Source organism: Brugia malayi, assembly GCF_000002995.4.
Source record: "Brugia malayi strain FR3 genome assembly, contig: Bm_v4_ChrX_scaffold_001, whole genome shotgun sequence".
Taxonomy (NCBI): Eukaryota; Metazoa; Nematoda; class Chromadorea; order Rhabditida; family Onchocercidae; genus Brugia; species Brugia malayi.
The window spans coordinates 8,957,220-8,977,277 of record NW_025062479.1 but is presented as its reverse complement, the minus strand read 5'-3'; the positions used below and the strand labels follow the sequence as shown (position 1 = coordinate 8,977,277).

Genomic DNA, 20,058 nt, shown 5'->3' with positions numbered 1-20,058 from the left:
TCATAGCTTCTTCGGAAGTGATGACCCTTTTAGGCAATCATATCATTGATTTTCCCTTAAATCATTACTTTACATATTTAATATAAACAATACTTAAAATCCCTTTGCAGAGGAATGATATTTTTTGTGGTAAAACCAACATCGTCTTTGTTGTACTATTGGACAGCACTTGTTTGCATCAGCTGTTTTTATAATTTGCTTATGGTCGTGATATTTGTTTACAGAGAAATTTACACCTATTATTTTTACTATTGGCTAACTTGTAATTTCATATGCGATATTATATTTTTAGTTGATATGTTCATACAGTCAAGAATAAGTAAGTTTCGATAAGGTTAAATGTTCAATAGCAACCAATTTCGAATAACCCGAGTTTCAACTTTTTAAATTATTTTCATCAGAAATGTTTAGTAACTCTCTATGAGAGAGAGAAAAAAAAAAGAAAGCAGGAGAAAGACATTATTATAGGTTATATTCATGATGGTATAGCTGCTGTAAACTTAAAAATTCAAGCCAGAAGATATTTTCATAGGTGAGTTTGCCTTTGCTATAGATTAGCGAGAGTTTTCTTCTTGCAGGAAAAAATTCTTTTTTCTTCAACATTCACGTAATAAAAGTACTGCGCGATATAAGAATGTTTAATATTGTCGCGACCAGCGACATTTTGATATATACTTGAACATTCACTTATATTGTAATGTCACATAAATATTTTAATGAGAATCATTCAGTTTTATCTGTATTTCAATTTAAAAAAAAAAAAAAGAGAAAAAAAAAACTAAAATAAATATTAATGTGTAGCTAAGTACTAAGGTAAGCTATAGCAGAAAGCTAATTGAAATCAAAGTAGAATATTGATAATAAAATCGAACATGCAAAAATAGAAAACAAAAAATACAAGTGGAAAAAAAAGTGACATCGAAGAACACATAAGAAATTCATTAGAATTTATTTCTTACTGATCAAAAATAAATGCGCCGTTTGGTTTTATAACAAGCATCATTACTTTCCGTAATTAAATTAACACAAGATAACTGCAATGCCACCATTTAAAAATGCATTGCAATGAAGATTTGGGAAGTACGAAAGATTTGGAAATGCATTACAATGAAAATTTTGGGAAATTGTTGCAGTGTGATTATGATTTGAATTGTAAATTAAAATTCTCATATTTCAGTTATAATTTTTGGTTGGATATTGGTAGCATATTTCCATTTGATGCTCTATTAATTTATCGCGGTGATATATCGTTGGTGCGCCTTAATCGTTTGCTGAAATCGTATCGTTTCAATTATTTTATTGATCGTACTGAAATCCGCACAAATTGGCCAAACGCATTCAAAATATTCGTCCTCATAATGACATGTGTTGTGCTGTTTCACTGGAATGCTGCTGCATATTTCTTAATCAGTGTTACAAGTGGTATTTACAGTATGTTTAATCATTTGATTGTTTCAAAGTTTTATTTAAATGAACCCGGCAATACTTTTTTTTTTTGGACAGTTAGATTATGAGCTCAATAAAATAGCTGCTTGAAATATTATCTGATAGTCCAAGTGTTCCAACAGTTAGAATAATTCATTCAGGTGAAGATCCTGATGCATGGCAGTTCACTTATACGAAAATCGCGGATCCAGTGATCCCGAAATGTAATACATTTTTACAAATAAGTGATTCGACAAGTTGCAGTTTTAATGAGACAGATAGAAATGTGAACAATCGCCTTGAATATATTGACGAAATGATGCAGTACTGGAGAAATAGGTACATCATTAGTTTCTTTTTAGAAACTTTTTAGCTATGCTTTTCGTCGAGTGAGGTACATGTAGCTTTTAACAATTATCTAGCTTACAACAAATTCAAATTTGCATACTTCAGGTCAAAAGTACTGAAATTTCCAAACTTCAGTAAAGAATATGCATTGTCAATTTATTGGTCATCACTAACATTGACAACGAAAGGACAACAGGTTTTAACCTCTTCTTGATTTTGTAACTCTATTTTATTATTTTTTAGGCTTGAGCAGTCAATCTTGTGGCATCTTTTTTATAGATAGTGTTTAAGTGAAGTAGTTAGTACTGCACCTTAAGTGGTTAATCGATTGATATACTAGAGATTAGTTTTAAGGAATTGTTCGATGTTATGAAACTTTTTAGGATATCATTGTACAAGCATTTTAGGATCACAGTTTTGTCATTTTTTCCATTTTTTCTTTAAAAGTTTGATTTAATTTTTACTTTGGGTAATAAATTCAGAAATGTATGATTGGTTAGAAATCTATGTGGTAAGTTGACGGTAACTTTTAGCCTTATCCAATGAGTTCACTCGAAGATGCTCTTGAAGTTATCGACACGCTAATCGGTTTGTTAATTTTTGCCGTAATTGTTGGATCTGTCGGCAGTATCATATCAACAATGAACAAAGAAAAGTCCGAATTTCAGGAGATTCTGGATGGCATTAAATTTTACATGAATTATAGGTATTTACTTTCTGTGATGTTAATTACCAATGATGAAATTGTAATTCTTATTTCTTGCTTCAATGATGAGATGTGTTCAGAGCTTTCATATAAAAGTATGTGCAATTATTTATATCTTTAATATTTAGGAAGGTGGACTCAGATATTCAGAAACGGGTTCTGAACTGTTGCGACTACATCCATGATCAAGGAATCTCCAAAGATGAAACTGTAATTTCTATTCTTATTTCTTGCTTATTGACCATTAAAATCTCACGCATCTTTGTGACGTTATTTCAGGCACTTCTAGACGGATTACCTAGAAAGTTGCATGGTCAATTGGCAATACATTTACATATGGTTACGTTACAACACGTAGAATTACTTCAGGTGAACAGGAATTTATTCTTACCCTCAGAGAAAAAACTGAAGACAAAACATTCGAAAATAATTTAGAAATAATAATTTAGGAGGTTATTCTGGATTTTATCCAGAAATTTCACTGCCATCACAAAAAACGGGAGCATTCGCTTTATTTTAATTTTATTATATTTCAAAGTTGCATCATACTAAAATAATTCTATTTAGGACTGTGAACAAGGATTACTCTACGACCTAATTCTTCGATTGAAATTTCAGCTTTTCGGTCCAAATGACTATATTTGTCGTCGCGGTGAACTGGCTCGAGTATGGGTCATTATAATAAAATCTTCTTTGGCAGAAATATAATAATTTCAAGTGATTTTAGTCCTGCTTATATAAATAATTAAATAATAGAATTAATCGTACTTCTGTAGGAAATGTATATTGTGAAGCGTGGACAACTTAATTGTGTTAGTGACGATGGCAAAGTTATTCTTGGAATCCTAAAGGAAGGTGCAGTTTTTGGTCAGTTGGCCATTCTTAATTTATCTGGAAAATGTGGTGGTAAAAAGCATACGATGGCAATTCGTTCAGTTGGATACACTGATGTTTACATTCTACGCCAGGAAGATGTAAACGATGTTTTGCAAGAATATCCTCTAGCACGACGAAATTTAACACAGAAAGGTTAGAAGGTCGTTTTTGATAAATTATAACAAACTATCTTCTTCTTTAGTCCAACAATCATGCAAAGCATAAAATAAACTCATAATTCGCGCAAAAAAGGAAATCTTCAGCGATAAAGATGCTTCGAGACGATGGCTTTTGGAATAACACAATAATTAATGCACAAAAAGTTTATGGTAGCACTTCAATATTGGAAGAACAGCTTGACGGAATTGCAGGGACAATTAACGCACTTAGTGACGAAATCACTCGATTATATGAGCTTCTTGATGTAAGCCTTCCAATTTCTAGAATCAGTCAAAGCTATAAAACGAAATATTCATGTGGTAATGCCAACAGAAACTAGTTCCAAAAACCAATATTTATCCTTGCCGTTTAAGTGAATTCCTTTCATTTTTATCACCAAGACATCTTTATCAAAAACTTCTTTGAAAAACTTGCAAAATAAATCATTTTGCAGAATATGTCATTGGATTTCAAGCAGCGACTCACTAGACTTGAAAGCGCGTATAAAACAAAATGTGAAAGACAAAAAATGAGAAGGCAGTTTGTCATAAAGTATAAGCACTAAGAATATTTTAATTATTATATCATTATCTTCTTGACCAATCCCGAACACGAGAAGGAAGGTTTAATATTAAATTTGTATTTACGCAAATAATATACAACCATGAGATCACAGGAAGGATAGAACATTCAGGATGGTAGTCTCAAGGCTGTCGCACGTCAAGTATGGCTAATTCATTAAGGTTGAGGAACTTGCTGGTCCATCCTTTTCGATCATTGGGAGTTGCAAGAAATGAAAAAAAGAAAAAATCGAATATTGCATTTCCAATTTAATAATTTATTGGTTACTTGAACAATTGATTAGCAGATAAAACCAATAAAATATTCCTAAATTCGGAAAATTATTCATCGGTTATATGAAGTATTGCTTACTGAATGCTTCGCATCTTACAATGCTGTAATCACTGTTATTACAAGTGAAAATAAAGATTGAGAAAGTGCTTTTGTTGTATATGGTGCAGTTCTCATCTAATCTTTGATCTATTTTCGAATCATTCAATATAACATGTCGACTATACTCCATCTCAGAATTCCCGGGAACTCATAGTTTGATGAAAAATTTCGAACAATGTTTAACGACGAACTCCACCGCATGCCAACCTCTCACCTACTTTTTTCTTTCAGCCTTTTGGCCGCATTAATACCTGGTACTTCATGACTTGTCCGACGCTGCCACAGAATTACTAGATGGGTGTGCATTTGGTTTTTCACTACATTAATATATATTTCAAATCGTTTGTGGGAAATACTGATATCAGTTGTTACAGGTGGATTGTTTGTTGTCTCTTCCTGTTTCCTTTTCTTTTCAGTTATTCAGAAAGCGTCTGATATTTTTTGATTAGCATACAACTTTCTAGCTAGCACGTGATTTTTTTTTCAGATGCCGAAATTTCCAACTTACTGAAGGGAAAAATACTGCTAAAAACAAAAATAAAGCTCATTTACTTGCAAGTTAAGACTTTTTTGAAATTATTTGGTGAAATTTTATCAAGAACATGTCGCTTTACGATATATTCGGCGAAGATCCGGTCCATGAAAAGGGAGACGATAGCCGCTCACCTAAAAAAGGTTTTTCATTGATTGAATTAACTGAAATGGTTTATATCCGTGCTTCTTTTTACGCCGTTTTTTACAGCGTCATTTTCTATACTGGTCTTTAGTGTGTTATGTAATGCGGCGTCTTTTTTCCTGTATTGTAATATGCTTATATATAGCTTTAGTTTATTTGCAAAAAGCATTTTAGGTCTTCCATCTGGTTTGAGACTTCTTCAGTCACAGATACATATTAAGAAAACACAACTGGGCCAGCAGGTTTGTGTTTCTTGGAGATTGATGTGTTACTGGAGGCGTAGCACCCTTGAAATAAGAACTACATTTTTTTTTCAGAGAAGTGTGGTTACACCTGTTGTTGACTTATCTGCAAAAAATCGTCCTTCGAATACCACTTTTTTGAAGCCTCATAAAGCAATGCCTTTAGGTGATGGACCACCGCTTTCATTTATACCCAAAGCACTGAAAGAAGACAAGGTATATTCCATTAAGAATATGCAACTAAAATTGATTGAACTGCTAAATCATTAATTTTTATAATTCAACAATTCATTACTCAAAATACTTTTAGGTATTTCTTTTTGGTGAAATTCTAGTTGAAGATGAATACAACCCTACAGCTCCAACCGATTACGCCAAACATAAACAAAAGATGGATGAGAGGAAAGCAAAGGAAAAAATTGCAAAAGAAATTGCGGAAAGATTAAGCAGGTATGCCGCATATTGTGCTTTCTGTGCTTTTTTTTTTTTTTTTTTTTTTCATATTTGTAGAATAGGAATTATAAATTCATTCTTTGAAAACCTTAGTCGATATTTGGATTTTCTTTTTCAGGGAACATCAGGAAGAAATTGCAAAACGTACAGCGGGAGCAGCAATTGCACCACCCAAAATTCTCATGGAAGAAGACAGTAAAGTTGAATCACTAGCAACACCTGATGCTGGTAATACGGCTTCTGAAATGCCACCACCGTCATTTATACCATCATTTGGTGCTGGAAAAGGGCTGGGGGTTGCTGCTAACATTATGTCCAAATTTGGTTACAAGGTACAAAAGAGTTTTTTTAACCATACTGGTACGGGGAATTAATATTATCCATTTTTGTTATATATTTGTTAGCTGAAAATTTGGAATTTTTACTATTCATTAATTAATGTGTACTGTTCGCGTTGAACAGTGGTATTTCATAAGCTTTTTTTCAGGAAGGCGCAGGTTTGGGACGTTCTGGTCAGGGGATGAGCACGGCTTTAAAGGTTGAGAGATTAGGGAAAAATTCAGGGGTAATAGTGAATGAACACGAACTAAATACCCGAGGTTTGTTTCAGATAATATATAAGATGTGATCTGTACCAGCCGACTTATGTTTCTGCAAAATTTTTTGTTTCTGGAATGAGTTTTCTAAATGTTCACTAGTTTTACAGCTGAAATATCTGCTTCGCCGCCGCCATTGCCAACCATAAATGCAACACCTGCTGCAAATATGACTGAAGCCTTAAAGCAGTCATCGCGCATACTCTTGCTGCGGGTATGTATATTAAAATTTTCTAAACCAGCTGAAGAATACTCTGCATAATACCCTGTATTCCACTAACTACTTTATCACTATGTATATTGTAATAATTTTAATGCAGCTTAACAATTTTTCTGGTCAACATAGAGGAAGAATGGAATAAAAATTTAAACTTTGCGATCTAGTGATTATTGAATATTCCCTTTTGTTTAAAAAAAAAGCAATTGAATAACTTGACTGTTTGCTTAATATTGATTGGGTCGTCAGTGCAGCTTCATTATTGAAGTTTTTAGAATATGGTCAGTCCAGATGAAATTGATGATCAATTGGAGCCAGAAGTGAAAGATGAGATGAAAAAATATGGACAAGTGAATAAAGTTGTCATTTTCAGGGTATGTTTTTGTTCCAAAGAAAAAGGACGTCCTCCAGCTGTATTTGAAGCAGGTAGCGTGAAACCGTAGCATAAAAAAAAAACTCATGTAAAAATAAACTCATGTAGAATTCTCCAGAAGTTATATTCTTTGTTGATTTTACTTATTAATTTGGTACATTCATCTTTGAATATCATATAATATGGGATGGTACACAATTTTACGTTCATCCTCTGATGTGGGTCCAGAGCAATATAGATGATTTTTCCCATACTTAGTTCATAAAATACTAATTTAAGAACAAATGGTGAAATGTGCAAAATTTTTTGTGGAATTATGGCAGTGTTGTAATTATTCACGGCAATTCATACACACTTATTTTCAGCTTCTTCAAGCCAGTGATGATGAGGCAGTTCGCATATTCATCGAATTTACGAACGTAGGTCAAGCTATAAAAGCATTCGTTGATTTGAATGGACGGTTTTTTGGTGGTCGTTCTATTAAAGCTTCATTCTATGATCTCGAGGCTTATAATGCTAATCAGTTTGGTCGATGATAACATTTCTAATTTGAATATCGTTTTAAATATTGTATCTAAAAGACAGAGTCATTCGCTTGTAACAACAAAATTTAATTGATAAGCATTCCTTTCGAAGTCCATCTGTCACTTTTCTCAGTTGACCTTTGCTGATTTAATTAGTTTAACATTTGGTCGTCGGTTCAGTTTGCTTAGCTTTACTCACAATTGACCAGTTATTAATTTGTAAGTGTCATTTTATGGAGGTGTATTTAGCATGTCACGAGTAAATTCATGTCTTTTTTTTTTTGATAGAAGACTGTACGAAGTTGAAGCGACCATTCAGTGCCTAATGGTGGTATTATTCCAACATTGTACAATTTTTAAACCTATTTCATATAAAGTTCTTATAAAGGCATGGATAAAAAACTATGGGTGTATAAATTCCGTCACATCATTCATGATATCTTCACATATCACTTGAAGGACAGTTGGTCGGTTCTCAAGTTTCGTACTAACATTAATTTCTGGGATAAATGTTCCAAGGCATTAAGGCAATTAATAGTTCAGCATCGTGCGCGGGTTCGCTTGCTAGGACTGGTCAGCATTACAGTATTTGACTTTGTTCTTGAGTTTTCGCACATGTCTTATTTTGTTTCATTGGTATGGTGCAGGTATGGTCATTTGTTGTATTATTCAATATTACGTGTATTTTAGTAGGCGATCTGATTCAGTTCCAGAATTTTCTCATTTGGTTGGAATTGTTTTGGGATGTTCCGAGATTTAAGTGCACTCAGGAAACGCTCGACATCGATTCGGTGATAGATGGAAATTACAGCAAGAGTTGCTAGTCTTGACCATCATAGGATGAACAAAGCCATACGCCAGGCTGCAGAAAATAGCTTCAAGGATTGGAAAAGTAAATTTCCCTTACCAGTGGTCATCAAATTGGAAAGAATCCATAATGAAGTTCTCTTATTCATCGATATGTTTCTATGGTTTAACCAGCTAAAGAGAGGTTAGTTCTCTCTGCACCGCGTTTTTCATTGTTATTAAATTTTTTTTTATTACTAGAACTCATATTTCTAAGCATTAAATTTGTGGAATGGTTTAACTCCTTAAAATATTGTTAATGATCTACTGAAATATTCACCAGGATATAACTTGGACCAGTTATCTAAATGGCAAAAAATTGTTCATTTCATACTTTCAATCCTGGCACCTTACATGCACAACTGTTTGCTTTCCTGGTCTAGTCACAATATGAGATGGATATATAAGATGACCGCTATTTGTCGCCTAGCAAATCTTTTACAACTTCTGCATTTTTATCATAAAGGTGGTTATCAGAATCTTACGGAAAGAATCACGCGCTTGAAAGTTGTGCCGAAAGAAACACTTGGTACGGTAATATCTGTTTGTTAAATTTTTTGGCGGGGAAAATAAAGTAGTTTTGACCCTTAAAAATAGTCATAATAAATGTGTCAACTGGCAAAAGAAATTTGTTTTATCAATATCTTAAATTTCTATCGAAAAATGGTGTTTATGTGAACGGTAGATTATATTATTCTATTGTATAAATTAGAATAACTACGGCGAAAGATCCCTTTGTCACTCACTAATGAAGTAATGTAAATATTTATTGAAAATGTTGTAATGGTAAGGAATTCCGAAGATAAATGAAGGCTGTTTCACGATATTAATCTGTTTATTAAACGTCTCGATAATACATAGGAAACATGTTAAATTCTACCTAGAAATTAAGAAATACAATTCGGCTCCTATGTTCTGAAAATATTTGCACCGAAATTGCTATTATAAGTTGAAGTACTTGGGAAAACAAAATGCTTTTCTCTTAGCCGCAATTAGTAATTTAATCTACAAATACGTCGGAAATATGAGGATATTAGTTTACAATTACTTGTATATCATCTCTTAAGTGAACCAAAAAGAAAGAAGTATGAGTGAGACTGAAGCTTAGGATAAAAGACGCTTTAAAGAAGTAATTTATGGCACAAAGAAAATGACTTGAATTTAAATCAGAACACTGAGGAAATAGTTTTCACATGCTATTTATTAGTATTACGAAGTCAACAAATATGTGCTCTTATTCAGGAATATTTAATCTACGAAGTTTGGGAAATTTTCTGTTAAAATTTCAACTTATTCAGGTTTATTGAATTTCGAAACACTCAATCGAAAACTCATGTGGTGTGTATTTCGAGATCTTATGGTTTTTTTGATTTCACTCAAGAACTGTCTTTGGAAAACAACAAGATCTAAAAGAGATGATGAACACGCAGATCTATCAGGAACATTATGCACACAATGTCAACAGAGAGTTGTGATACCGGTGAAGAATATTAGCTGTGGACATATTTCCTGCTATACATGTTATCACATCGAACCGTTTTGTGCAGTATGTGGAAGCGTTACGAAATCAGATTGTTTCCGTTTTCTACAACTGTCGAACCGAAATTTGTAAAGTGTAAACATTAATGCAACATATCCCTGAAACATATTTACGTCTTTACTTTCTTAACTTACTAAGCAGGTATTGTGCCTTTGCTTTTTTTCTCTTCTCGTTTAATCTGACTTCATATTCATCTTAATAACTGATTATCACCATCATCATGATAGCTTTGGAATCATTATCTTGCATAATGCCCAAAGTTCCTATATGGTTCCAATGTATAAACGTTCCTATCCTGTATATAAATTAAATTTACCAGTATTCTGCTAAACTTGGTTGAAATTTATGACTTTGTATTGATCAACACAAATCATAGTAGATAATTTTTAAAAAAAGTGCAATGAAAGAATATGGAGTATAGGTAATCTGGTAGACGAGCGTGAAAAGACGTAAGGTGGCTACAAAATAGAGCAAATCACAAAATAAGAGAGATCTTTCTGATTTGTATGCTGAACAATTTGGAGATCAAAATTACAGACTGTTTGTCCAACTCAAATTATTAAAAATTTTGAAATTGTGGATGGGAATGGTCTAAGCATAAATTGGTAAATTAGTAAGGAATTTCCATGAATGTTTGTGTTACTTTTACACGGAAACAAGAATGAAAATGAAATAGACATCCAATAAAATTATGGAAAAAATAACTAAGAAGTTATTACAATGAAATCTTAATAGTTGGTACTTTTTTTTCCTTATGCTTGCTACTAGCAAATATCGATAGACAAGCGCAAGCACTTGCCTTTACACTGATGTTGTAAATTTAAATTTTCAGAGTTTATTGAAATTGTTGCTGAACTCATTGCACTAAGTGATAGGACTTTTTATGACTAAAACACTTAAAAGCGTTAATCCTTTCCACGTTTTTATTAAGGCCAAGCATAAAGTACATTGTCATCCGTTATATTCATTTTTCATTATGAAGCGGAATAAGAAATATTGTCGCAATTTCCATTCGATGCATTGACCCTCAAATGACGATGTAGAATGACGATGCATTGACCCTCAAAGGTTCTACTACTGTATTATAGTGCGATAAATTACATTTTTGAAATACATTTGAAGAGGTCTTAGTGAGCTAAAGAAAGTGATACCAACTCCACAGATTAATTAGCCGTTGTTCAAATTGTTTCATGTGTTTTGTTTGATTTGTTAAGCAAATGGAAGGGATTTGTACGTAAAAGTCAGCTGAAGTTAATCTGTTTTGAAAACATTAACTACCAGATTATACCACATAACAGTGTATCGCTCCACTGTTAGTGTTCATTCGTAGATGAGATCCATGCAATGTGATCTGATATGTCAAGAGTTGGTTATTCTTAGCGATTCAAAAAGAAAAATCTTGAAGTGATTCATTAGAGTATTCTCAAGCAGGAAGATATTTTTTATGCCTACACGACCTTGTTGAATTAATAGCCCATAATGGCTTAGAAAATTAGCGTATTTTGGACGTAGAACTTCCGTTTAATTATTCGTTAATCAACAATCAATAACCTTAACTAACAGTCCAATGACAATAACTTTGTACCTGTTTAAACATCTGGAGTAATAAAAGTAACCGTTTCATTTTATTTCGACATTGCCTCAAAGCTGATGATAAGGAAGGACAGCTTAACACTAATTTAAGCATTTTTGGACGTAAAACATTCAGTTTAATTATTTACTAATTAAGAATTAGCGTATTAGGAATAACATTATAGACAACTTCCTGACAGTTTATGTCTGGGAATGTCTAGTATTATCACAATCAGAAATAAGCTTTTCAATAATCCTGATAACAGTTTATCCATTCCAAAACCATACTTATTTAATTGAAAAGTCAGTGACCTTAAACATATTTTAATGATTCAGAAATTGATATATAACTCAACTTGAACGGTTATTTTTATTGAAACATCTCAAGAAAACAGAGACGGCAAGAAGTATCAAAATATAAATAAAAAGCTGAACAACTTACCATTGAGCTAATGCTCATCTCTTCTGGATGAAGCCATAGCAGAAGTTGCCACCATATAGAGGAGGCTGGTGAGTACAACGAGGATAAGTAGATTAACAATAAGAATAAGAGTATTCTTATCAAAAGTTTTTTCGGCAGCTTCAACAATACTTTGTTTACGCGATGCAGGAGGCGCCATTGTCCAATTATCGCAGATCTTCGAATTCAATTGACAAACACAAACAGAGATAGACACAAACACAGGATGAGTTCACGATGAACGTAACTGTTTGAAGCTTGCTTTCTTTCCTCTGAGTGTTGGCTAAATGGATGATGGATCAACTGCACTCCTTCTCTTCTGTTAATCAGTGAAAACTGAAAATTGTCGAGAATTTCTAACTCCTAGCAAACAACTGCCACCTGATATAAGCTTCACCAGAGGGGCATGCAGAAATACTCTACACAACAATGCACTATTACAAGTTTTGCACTACTTGCTCTGTTATCATTCTCAACAGTCGTACACCATATACAAATTCCTTAGCAAATCACTCCTAATTTTCTTGAAAGCTCAAGTTTGAAAAATCTTGCGGAAGATACTCAGAGTTTATATACATTAATTCAAATACTGCTGTGATCGAGATTAAATAATTTAGTATAACAAAATTTCGATTATCGACAATCCGTTAGACAGTATTACATAGAAAGGAAAAGAAAATAGGTGATAGTGTTGTAGCCAAAAGTTACAATTAATTTTCGCATTCAAAAAGGAAAAAATGACATTTTTGCATATATCTTCTTCCCATTATAATAACTTAAACTTCAGATTAAAGAATTTTGGTTTGTTCGAGCATTCAATGTGTGATTTTCTGTTGATGTAGTTTAATCCTTGCGTATTGAACATCTCGTACGCAGAAAATGTGTAAGGAACTTTCGTTCATAAGTCTCACGTCTCTGGAAAACTTCATTTTATACAATAATTTTCATAAAATTGCAAACACTTGTCGAATTTCCATACCATAAAGAATCATAGCACATGTCCGTCCTCTTCTCACACCCTACTTCTGCTAAAGAAAAGATCGGGAACTATGCCAATAGGACACATGTGCACGGAAATTATCTTTTTTTTCTGATGTGTGGAGGTTTCCAGAAGTCAATGTGCATGAACTATAAGTAATACCGCTGTTTCATAAAATATATATATATATATATATTTTTTTACTACCATGTTCCAAAACCCATTTCTACGGCACTTAGTGTTGATAAACGGTTTTGGCTTTCACAGATAATTATACAACATGTTCATACAGTACATTATTACTCTATTATTCTATACTGGCAGTGATGATGTAAAAATAACCGACAAATCTTCCATCCTAATGAAGCCATTTTGCACATAAAAATTTGTCAATTGATCCTGACCATCCGTACCACAAAGCTTAGTCATTTAGAACTTATTTCACAAAATATTTGAAAGTTATGCAATGTAAAGTAAAGTTTTGCTTCTAGAATGTGTTCTTCATTAGAGAATAACAGAAATTTCCGACGAATTTGTATTAATTATTATCTCAATTTTTACTAAAGGAACTGATTTTGCATACAGTTATTGAAGAAACTTATTTGAACAAATTGTTACGCAGAGTGCAACTTCATCGGAATTACGAAATAAATGGTGCTGTTTTCAACAAGAAACTCTTTCCTTACAACTTAGAAAAACAATTATTCCTAAGCTGTCACATATTATTCGCTCAACTAACCATGACGTCCACACTTTTTATTAACACTATCAAAAACAAGCCTGTTGATACCATAACGCTTTTAAAAACATGACATAATAATTTTTGAACATCAAAATACACGCGAAGTATGCAAGGAAAAGATGAAAAAAGCAAAATTCGAGCGGAACCTGCTGAAGCGGTCCTTAGTTCACAGTTAATACATGATAAATTTCACCCATAGCCACCAATAGCTAAAACTTTGTTTGATCAATTTGAGCACCAAGGTTAAACAATTTTTCCTGCACAAAATCAGCAAGGGCTTTTCGCCTTTCACGTTCGGAGCCAGTGCGAAACCTCCACATATGTTCCTTCATATCCACCTCACAGCCTATCAACACTGTGACATGCTGCAATAAGAGAATAATCAGACGAAAATGCTTTTTAAAGATTTTTAAACGTTTAAACAAGATTCAGCAGACAGTCATTAAACAGAATACTAGAGAGCTTAGAACTGTAAATCCGGGTAACATGGATATATGAAAGATGTGTGTAAGGTTATATTTATTACCTTTCCTACTCTAGGGTAATATGGCTTTGATTGTGGCCAGACGTCAGCCATTTGGTGTATCCATATAGGTAGAAGTATAGGAGGATTTGGACTTTCCATTATCTAAAAGTTGAGACAAAAATATTTTGCTGAGTGAATTAAAATATGGTTCTGTAGAAATAAGATGTGAAGGATCATGTGTAAGCATATTAATAACAAAATCATCGCGTTCTGCTAAGAAAAATAAGACATAGCTTACCATACGTGCTACACCCCATTTGATCCGTATCGGAATGGGTGTTACTTTACCTTCGGGAAAAATATGAATCCACTGATTTTCTGCAAGTTTTTCAATGCAAAAATCAACTCCTTTTTGATAAACACCTTCACCGCGCACAACTGGTACACATTTACCCAATGAAAAGAACCTGGATATTTAGAGAAGTTAGAACAAAAGTTTACTTACAGATAGTTTTTTTTCTACGAAATATTTAAGATCAGAAAAAAACAATAGTGAAAAAAACAACAATTAATGAGCCTTTCATATGGAATCTTGAAAATTTAATAAGTTCAAAAATGTATTTAACTACCCTCTAGAAAAATAAATGGACGTCACCCTGAATGTATGCCACAACTTATTACATAAGGAAATGAATTTAGTATTTAGCATAACCTGAAATTTATTTAAAAAAAAAAAAATAGAATGAAATACTAACCAACTATGCCATGCTTTTGTGAAACATATGTTATGTGCTGCCAAAGTGTACCGAAATCTTGATATGTTCGAGAAGAATTCACGCCACGTGAACAGACCTAAGTGGAAGAATGAAACATCATTAGGGATTTAGTGCCGAAGAATTAAGTAAGATGAAATCTCAACTAACAAAATAAAATTTCTTATTTGCAGCGTTTGGTCATTAAATTCTTCGTTTACATATTAAACACTTACACCAAATTAAAGGATCATCCATGTTACTACGATGATTTGATATAGTGATCAACGGTCTTGACTTATTTTCCAGAGCAGACAGAAGTCGATTTTTATTAATTACTGATATACGATTCATGTCTGAAGTTATTATAACTTCAAAAAATCCACAATCCGTTAACAACAGAACAAGACCATTCAATCACAATTATCATATTCAAAAATCGTTTTAATACGTCGCGAAATGACGCACCTTCTAAAAGCATAGTAAGACACAAAAACTGCCAAAACATACTGTTATGAATATCATATCATTTTTGCATAAATAGAAACATACTTAATGAGAAGATAAGTTTGCACGCTGAGAGGACCGCGATGAGAGTAGCCTTGGAAGCAAATCTATACAAAGCATTAGGATTCTTTGGGAATGGCCATTGGAATTGAAATCCGTATGATTTGTCCATTTCTCTGCTAACATTTCAGTACCTGAAATATAAGGTTAGTACTCTACACATCTCCATGAACTAGCATAAGTAGAAAGAAAACCTACGAACGGCCTTTAATAATGAATAGTTTGCTCATTTGAATATTGTCCCTGTATTAGACTTATTGTATACCTGTTCTGCTAGTGGTTGTTTTATTGTTGCTTGTTCACTTTCATCTTTGATATTTAGAATGAGGGAGAAAGGAATCTTTTCTTTTGTTATGAAAAACTCTGTCATTTTGGAGGAGTAGAATGACCGAATATGAAAGCTTTGAAAAATTCTGTCAATTAAAATTAGCCATCAACTTTATGATTTAAAACCTTAGCTTCTTTGATCTTTTGTTTTCAGGATGTTGTAGATTAGCTACCGGAAATTTTGGATTGTACAGAGATTATTCACAACTTACAATCCAATAAAAGTGCTGAAAGGATGATGGCAGCGGAACAGTGCACCATTTCGGAATTATTATATGAAGCCGATTTGTTGTGGTGCATTTTTCCTTTCATTTGCTTTTAAGCTTAGCAGTTGCAAGCAGCCAAATTGATGAGTGATGATATTAAATACGACAAAGCTGCTCCCAATTCTTATCCAATTAAAATACATTACTTATAGATTAAACTATGTAAAATTAGACAAAAAGTTGACCTCAAATTAAATTCATCAAAGTTGTAAAGTTCTATTAATTGATCGTAGACCATTTTAAAATAATAATTAGTTGATTAATACTTGTGGATTGTGGAAAACTGTATATAATTTCAAGAAACTTGCTTCTCTTAGAATTAGTGTGTGATGTAAGATCAATAACTTCTTGTGATAAATAAGGAGTATGTTTGTAGGTAATCTCAATTAAGTTATTTCAGTTATGAACATTCCATGCGAACGGTCCTGAGGTTACGTAATGCGGCTGATATGAGTTATGTGGATAAGAAAGACCTGAACAAAATTGGTATGAGCAGACCGGAGCAAAAACGCTTGCAAGAAGTTTGCTGTCGGAGATTTTCCAAGTCTTCGATTATGGGAAAGTTACGAAGGAAGATCCTTGGCAAAGGCATCACTTTCGTTCATATTTCTTATTTCAATTTCCATTAGTTGACAAATTATGATATTTCATCAGTAGTAGTACTTCTCATTATTACGACCTTGGTGTATTCATAAGCTTGAATCCCCAAGTTATTTTCTTCTCTTTTTTGACACTTTTCAATAATATAAAAAGTATCTGTATTTTTTTTTTAGAAAGGCTAAAGAAAAAAGAACATTCACCGAATTACCAAGAGCAGCACGTTATACCTCTGGAAAATATCATTTTATCCAAGCAGTTGGGAAAAGGAGAGTTCGGATCTGTTTATCAAGCCGCTTGGAATAATTCAAATAACAATGAGCAAATACAGGTATTTGCTACGCATAATTTTACTACTACTGGATTTTAAATCACGAGAATCACTAAGTCAGTCATTCGATATAACATATGATATATTTGTTCAATTTATGTCGCATATGGCCGTTCATGAGCTATTTAAGGAGACTCAAATATAAGAACTCTTGGTTTTCTCATTTTCAACTACGAAGTTTACATACTGCTGACAAGATGACGGCTAATTTAATATGGCTTGCAAAGCTCTGTTTCAGGTAGCTGTGAAATGTATTTTGCCTCAAAAACTGTTTGCCAATCCTCTTAATTTTTTGCAAGAAGTCGCAGTATTGCACAAGATGGGTCATGAATGTGTTGTCAGACTTTATGGTGTAGTATTGGATACTAAAGCAGTTATGTTGGTTGGTTTTTGGTTGGGGAAATAGATTTTTTTTTTCACAACAAATGTTCATCATCTGAAAAGGCAGCATCATTTATTATACTGATTTTTCTGTTATTTGTTTTTTCACTCCGTCGTTCAGTTTTAAAATATATTAGTATCTGCTTGAATTATTTCAATTACATTCGTCCAGGTATCTGAATTGGCACCTTGTGGATCATTACTGGAGTGCCTTCTACGTGCTACATTTTTTATGGATACACTTTGTAAATTTTCGGTACAAATTGCGCAGGGCATGAAGTACATATCAGATGAAAGACTTATTCATCGTGACCTTGCAGCACGAAATGTTCTTGTTTTTTCTACTGAAAGGGTAAATGGATGCTTTTTCATTATAACATATAGATTGTGAAAGGACGTTTCCTTTGTTCTCTTTATCTTCTTGAAAATGAAGGCTGATATGTTTAAGAAGTGAAAATAGGGTGATATAGAACAAGTGAAGGAGACAATGGTAAAACAATGGTGAAATAAATATTAACACATTTGTTGAGAGTGCCATATATTAAATTCTGCAGCTAATTGCAGGTGAAGATTTCGGATTTTGGATTAAGCCGTTTTTTGGGCATGGGCGAAGATTATTATCGAAGCGAATTTTCAGAAGCAGTAAAACTACCGATCGCGTGGTGTGCCCCTGAGGCCATTAATTACCTAAAGTTTACGTCTGCCAGTGACGTCTGGTCATATGGTGTGACATTATTTGAAATATTTTCTTTCGGTCAGATGCCATGGGCTGGCTTTAGCGGTGCACAGGTTATTTTTGTTTCGTCTTTCAGTAAGGTTACTTGGAAAAAAAATCCAATAATATGGATCGTATTGGGATATTCTCTAACTAGTCCTTCGTTCAGATTGTTCAAGATTTTCTGTTTTCTTTATTATAGCCTCTTCAGCACATTGCTTTTTCAGATATTAGCAGCAATAGACTATCCAAATTTACAAAGATTGGAACGTCCAGACGCTTGTCCACGTGAATTCTATGAACTCATGATGCAATGCTGGACTCACAAACCGGAAGAACGTCCTTCTTTTACTGACATCGTCCGCGAACTTCCAGAAATCATGCCTCAGTGTCTAGTTACTGTGGCATCTTGCTGTGACGGAATCATTGACCACCTCCAGTATTTAAAGAATGAAACCATAATTGTGCTTGATAAGTGGTTAGTAATTAGTTTGTGTTTTTAGTCGAGCAATGATTTCTTCCTGTGTTTGTTATGTGATGGCATTCTTAGACAGATTTCAGGTGTCTAGTGTGTGTTCTCATTGTAGATCAAATGTTAATCCCTACCTTACTCTAGTTAAGACTTCCGGTGATTTAGATTGAAGTTTCAGTCCTTCGACATATCCAGATGGCTACTTCTGGCGTGGATACATGCGAAATGGTCGAACAGGTTTATTTAGACCCGAAGAAACAGTTGCAAAGCTTGCCATCGAATTGTCGAACAGCAAATGCAATCAATACTTGTCATCAGTTCCCCTTTTAGCACATTCAAAAATCTCTCTCCATGATAAAGAAGAGACACAAGACAAGAATAGCCATAAGAAGTTGTTGATAAGTGAACCTCAAGGTAACATTCACCACACTTGTCATGTTGGAGTTGATGGGACAGCTTTTGGATTATTACAGGTAAATCCATTCTACAGAATTGTTCCTTTAGTTTAGAATACGCGCGTACTAAGCTATACTTAATCCTGAGAAAAATGTATCCACATTACTGGCAACAGACTTCGTACTGGTCGTAACAGTTTCGTCTTATAATTTTTGGATTTGGATTTCAACTTATTTCATTACTTTTCCAGTTCGGTAAAAATGAAGTATCAGTAAAGTCATCTACAACAGCTCACTGAATCTCTAATGCTATGGGTGTTTATTCATCAAAGATGTATATGAATTTAAGGATGATTTTCTAGTTTTTTTTTTTCAAAACGATTGTTCGCAGTGTTTTGCATTCAATTGCATTCAAAATGGAGATGTGTCTTAGTATTAGCAGCAGCATGATTTTCATAACAGGTACTTTGTAGTTGGCAGTCTTTCAGTTTTGAAGTCAATATTTGGTTTTCATGATGTTGCATGTATATCACTTTCGACACTTATATCTAAATTCCAGTTTTAGCTTTACGTGTTTAGCTTTTAGTTCCAGTATTTTTCTCAAATTTTCTTAGTCACTTCTGCAAATGTACGTTTTTTTACTGTCGGTTCATATATAGTTTTTGCGGCAAAAGTCATCATATTTAATTGTTTACGTAAATTTTAAGTTAATTCATTCAGGGAGCAGCTGGTTAGAATATAGAATGCAGATGAAAAAAAGTTCGGCAAGTATCTAGAGGCGTGAAACATTAGCCTTTAATAGAAGTGAGATTAGAAATGGCGTTTCTGAGTGCGCTCAATATATATATAACACTTAATCACAAAGGAATTATTAAAGCCATCCAAGCAATATATATGTATTTGTCAATATGTATGCAACTTTACAGTAAATGGAAATGAATACATTAAATAAACGAAGAAAAAAAAAAAAAAAAAGGAAGTTGCAACTTAAACACTTGCTAAGGAAATTATAAGTGCTTGTACACCAGAAAAATGCGTAGCATCATAGTATGAATATTCCCTCTATCACTACTCATTACTTCCAAACTGTGGATGAGAACA

General features: G+C 33.3%; 6 protein-coding genes across 7 annotated transcripts; 4 read left to right on the top strand and 2 right to left on the bottom strand.

Annotated features, from left to right (window-relative positions):
* Positions 1–297: 297 nt before the first annotated feature.
* Bm7148 (Uncharacterized protein) lies at positions 298–4,079 on the top strand (the record flags this gene model as incomplete). The annotated part of the gene is made up of 12 exons (XM_001898767.2): positions 298–319; positions 469–532; positions 1,178–1,431; positions 1,587–1,764; positions 1,879–1,969; positions 2,307–2,479; positions 2,608–2,689; positions 2,759–2,848; positions 3,047–3,145; positions 3,256–3,508; positions 3,619–3,779; positions 3,969–4,079. 12 exons carry the CDS (start codon positions 298–300, stop codon positions 4,077–4,079), a joined length of 1,578 nt encoding a protein of 525 aa, XP_001898802.2.
* Positions 4,080–5,070: 991 nt separating this feature from the next.
* On the top strand, positions 5,071–7,561 carry Bma-rbm-17 (Uncharacterized protein; the record flags this gene model as incomplete). The annotated part of the gene is made up of 9 exons (XM_001898768.2): positions 5,071–5,143; positions 5,319–5,386; positions 5,462–5,602; positions 5,697–5,836; positions 5,958–6,171; positions 6,327–6,438; positions 6,546–6,649; positions 6,928–7,026; positions 7,391–7,561. The coding sequence occupies 9 exons, from the start codon at positions 5,071–5,073 to the stop codon at positions 7,559–7,561; spliced, it is 1,122 nt and encodes a 373-aa protein (XP_001898803.1).
* A 786-nt stretch (positions 7,562–8,347) lies between these two features.
* On the top strand, positions 8,348–10,007 carry Bma-prx-2 (Uncharacterized protein; the record flags this gene model as incomplete). The annotated part of the gene is made up of 3 exons (XM_043074176.1): positions 8,348–8,540; positions 8,679–8,924; positions 9,694–10,007. The coding sequence occupies 3 exons, from the start codon at positions 8,348–8,350 to the stop codon at positions 10,005–10,007; spliced, it is 753 nt and encodes a 250-aa protein (XP_042930110.1).
* On the bottom strand, positions 9,920–11,967 carry Bm7555 (Uncharacterized protein; the record flags this gene model as incomplete). The annotated part of the gene is made up of 2 exons (XM_043074175.1): positions 9,920–10,033; positions 11,950–11,967. The coding sequence occupies 2 exons, from the start codon at positions 11,965–11,967 to the stop codon at positions 9,920–9,922; spliced, it is 132 nt and encodes a 43-aa protein (XP_042930109.1).
* Positions 11,968–13,897: 1,930 nt separating this feature from the next.
* Positions 13,898–15,585, bottom strand: Bma-acl-3 (Uncharacterized protein; the record flags this gene model as incomplete). The annotated part of the gene is made up of 6 exons (XM_043074174.1): positions 13,898–14,053; positions 14,215–14,316; positions 14,453–14,621; positions 14,910–15,006; positions 15,143–15,262; positions 15,459–15,585. The coding sequence occupies 6 exons, from the start codon at positions 15,583–15,585 to the stop codon at positions 13,898–13,900; spliced, it is 771 nt and encodes a 256-aa protein (XP_042930108.1).
* A 450-nt stretch (positions 15,586–16,035) lies between these two features.
* Positions 16,036–19,256, top strand: Bma-ark-1 (Uncharacterized protein; the record flags this gene model as incomplete). 2 transcript variants are annotated; one of them, XM_001898770.2, is made up of 9 exons in its annotated part: positions 16,036–16,094; positions 16,467–16,654; positions 16,840–16,994; positions 17,233–17,376; positions 17,548–17,727; positions 17,940–18,164; positions 18,318–18,568; positions 18,741–19,035; positions 19,209–19,256. In XM_001898770.2, 9 exons carry the CDS (start codon positions 16,036–16,038, stop codon positions 19,254–19,256), a joined length of 1,545 nt encoding a protein of 514 aa, XP_001898805.2. The 2 variants fall into 2 exon arrangements, with proteins under 2 accessions (XP_001898805.2, XP_042930107.1); XM_043074173.1 differs by lacking the exon at positions 16,036–16,094 and having other exon boundaries at positions 16,480–16,654.
* Between the last annotated feature and the right edge of the window lie 802 nt (positions 19,257–20,058).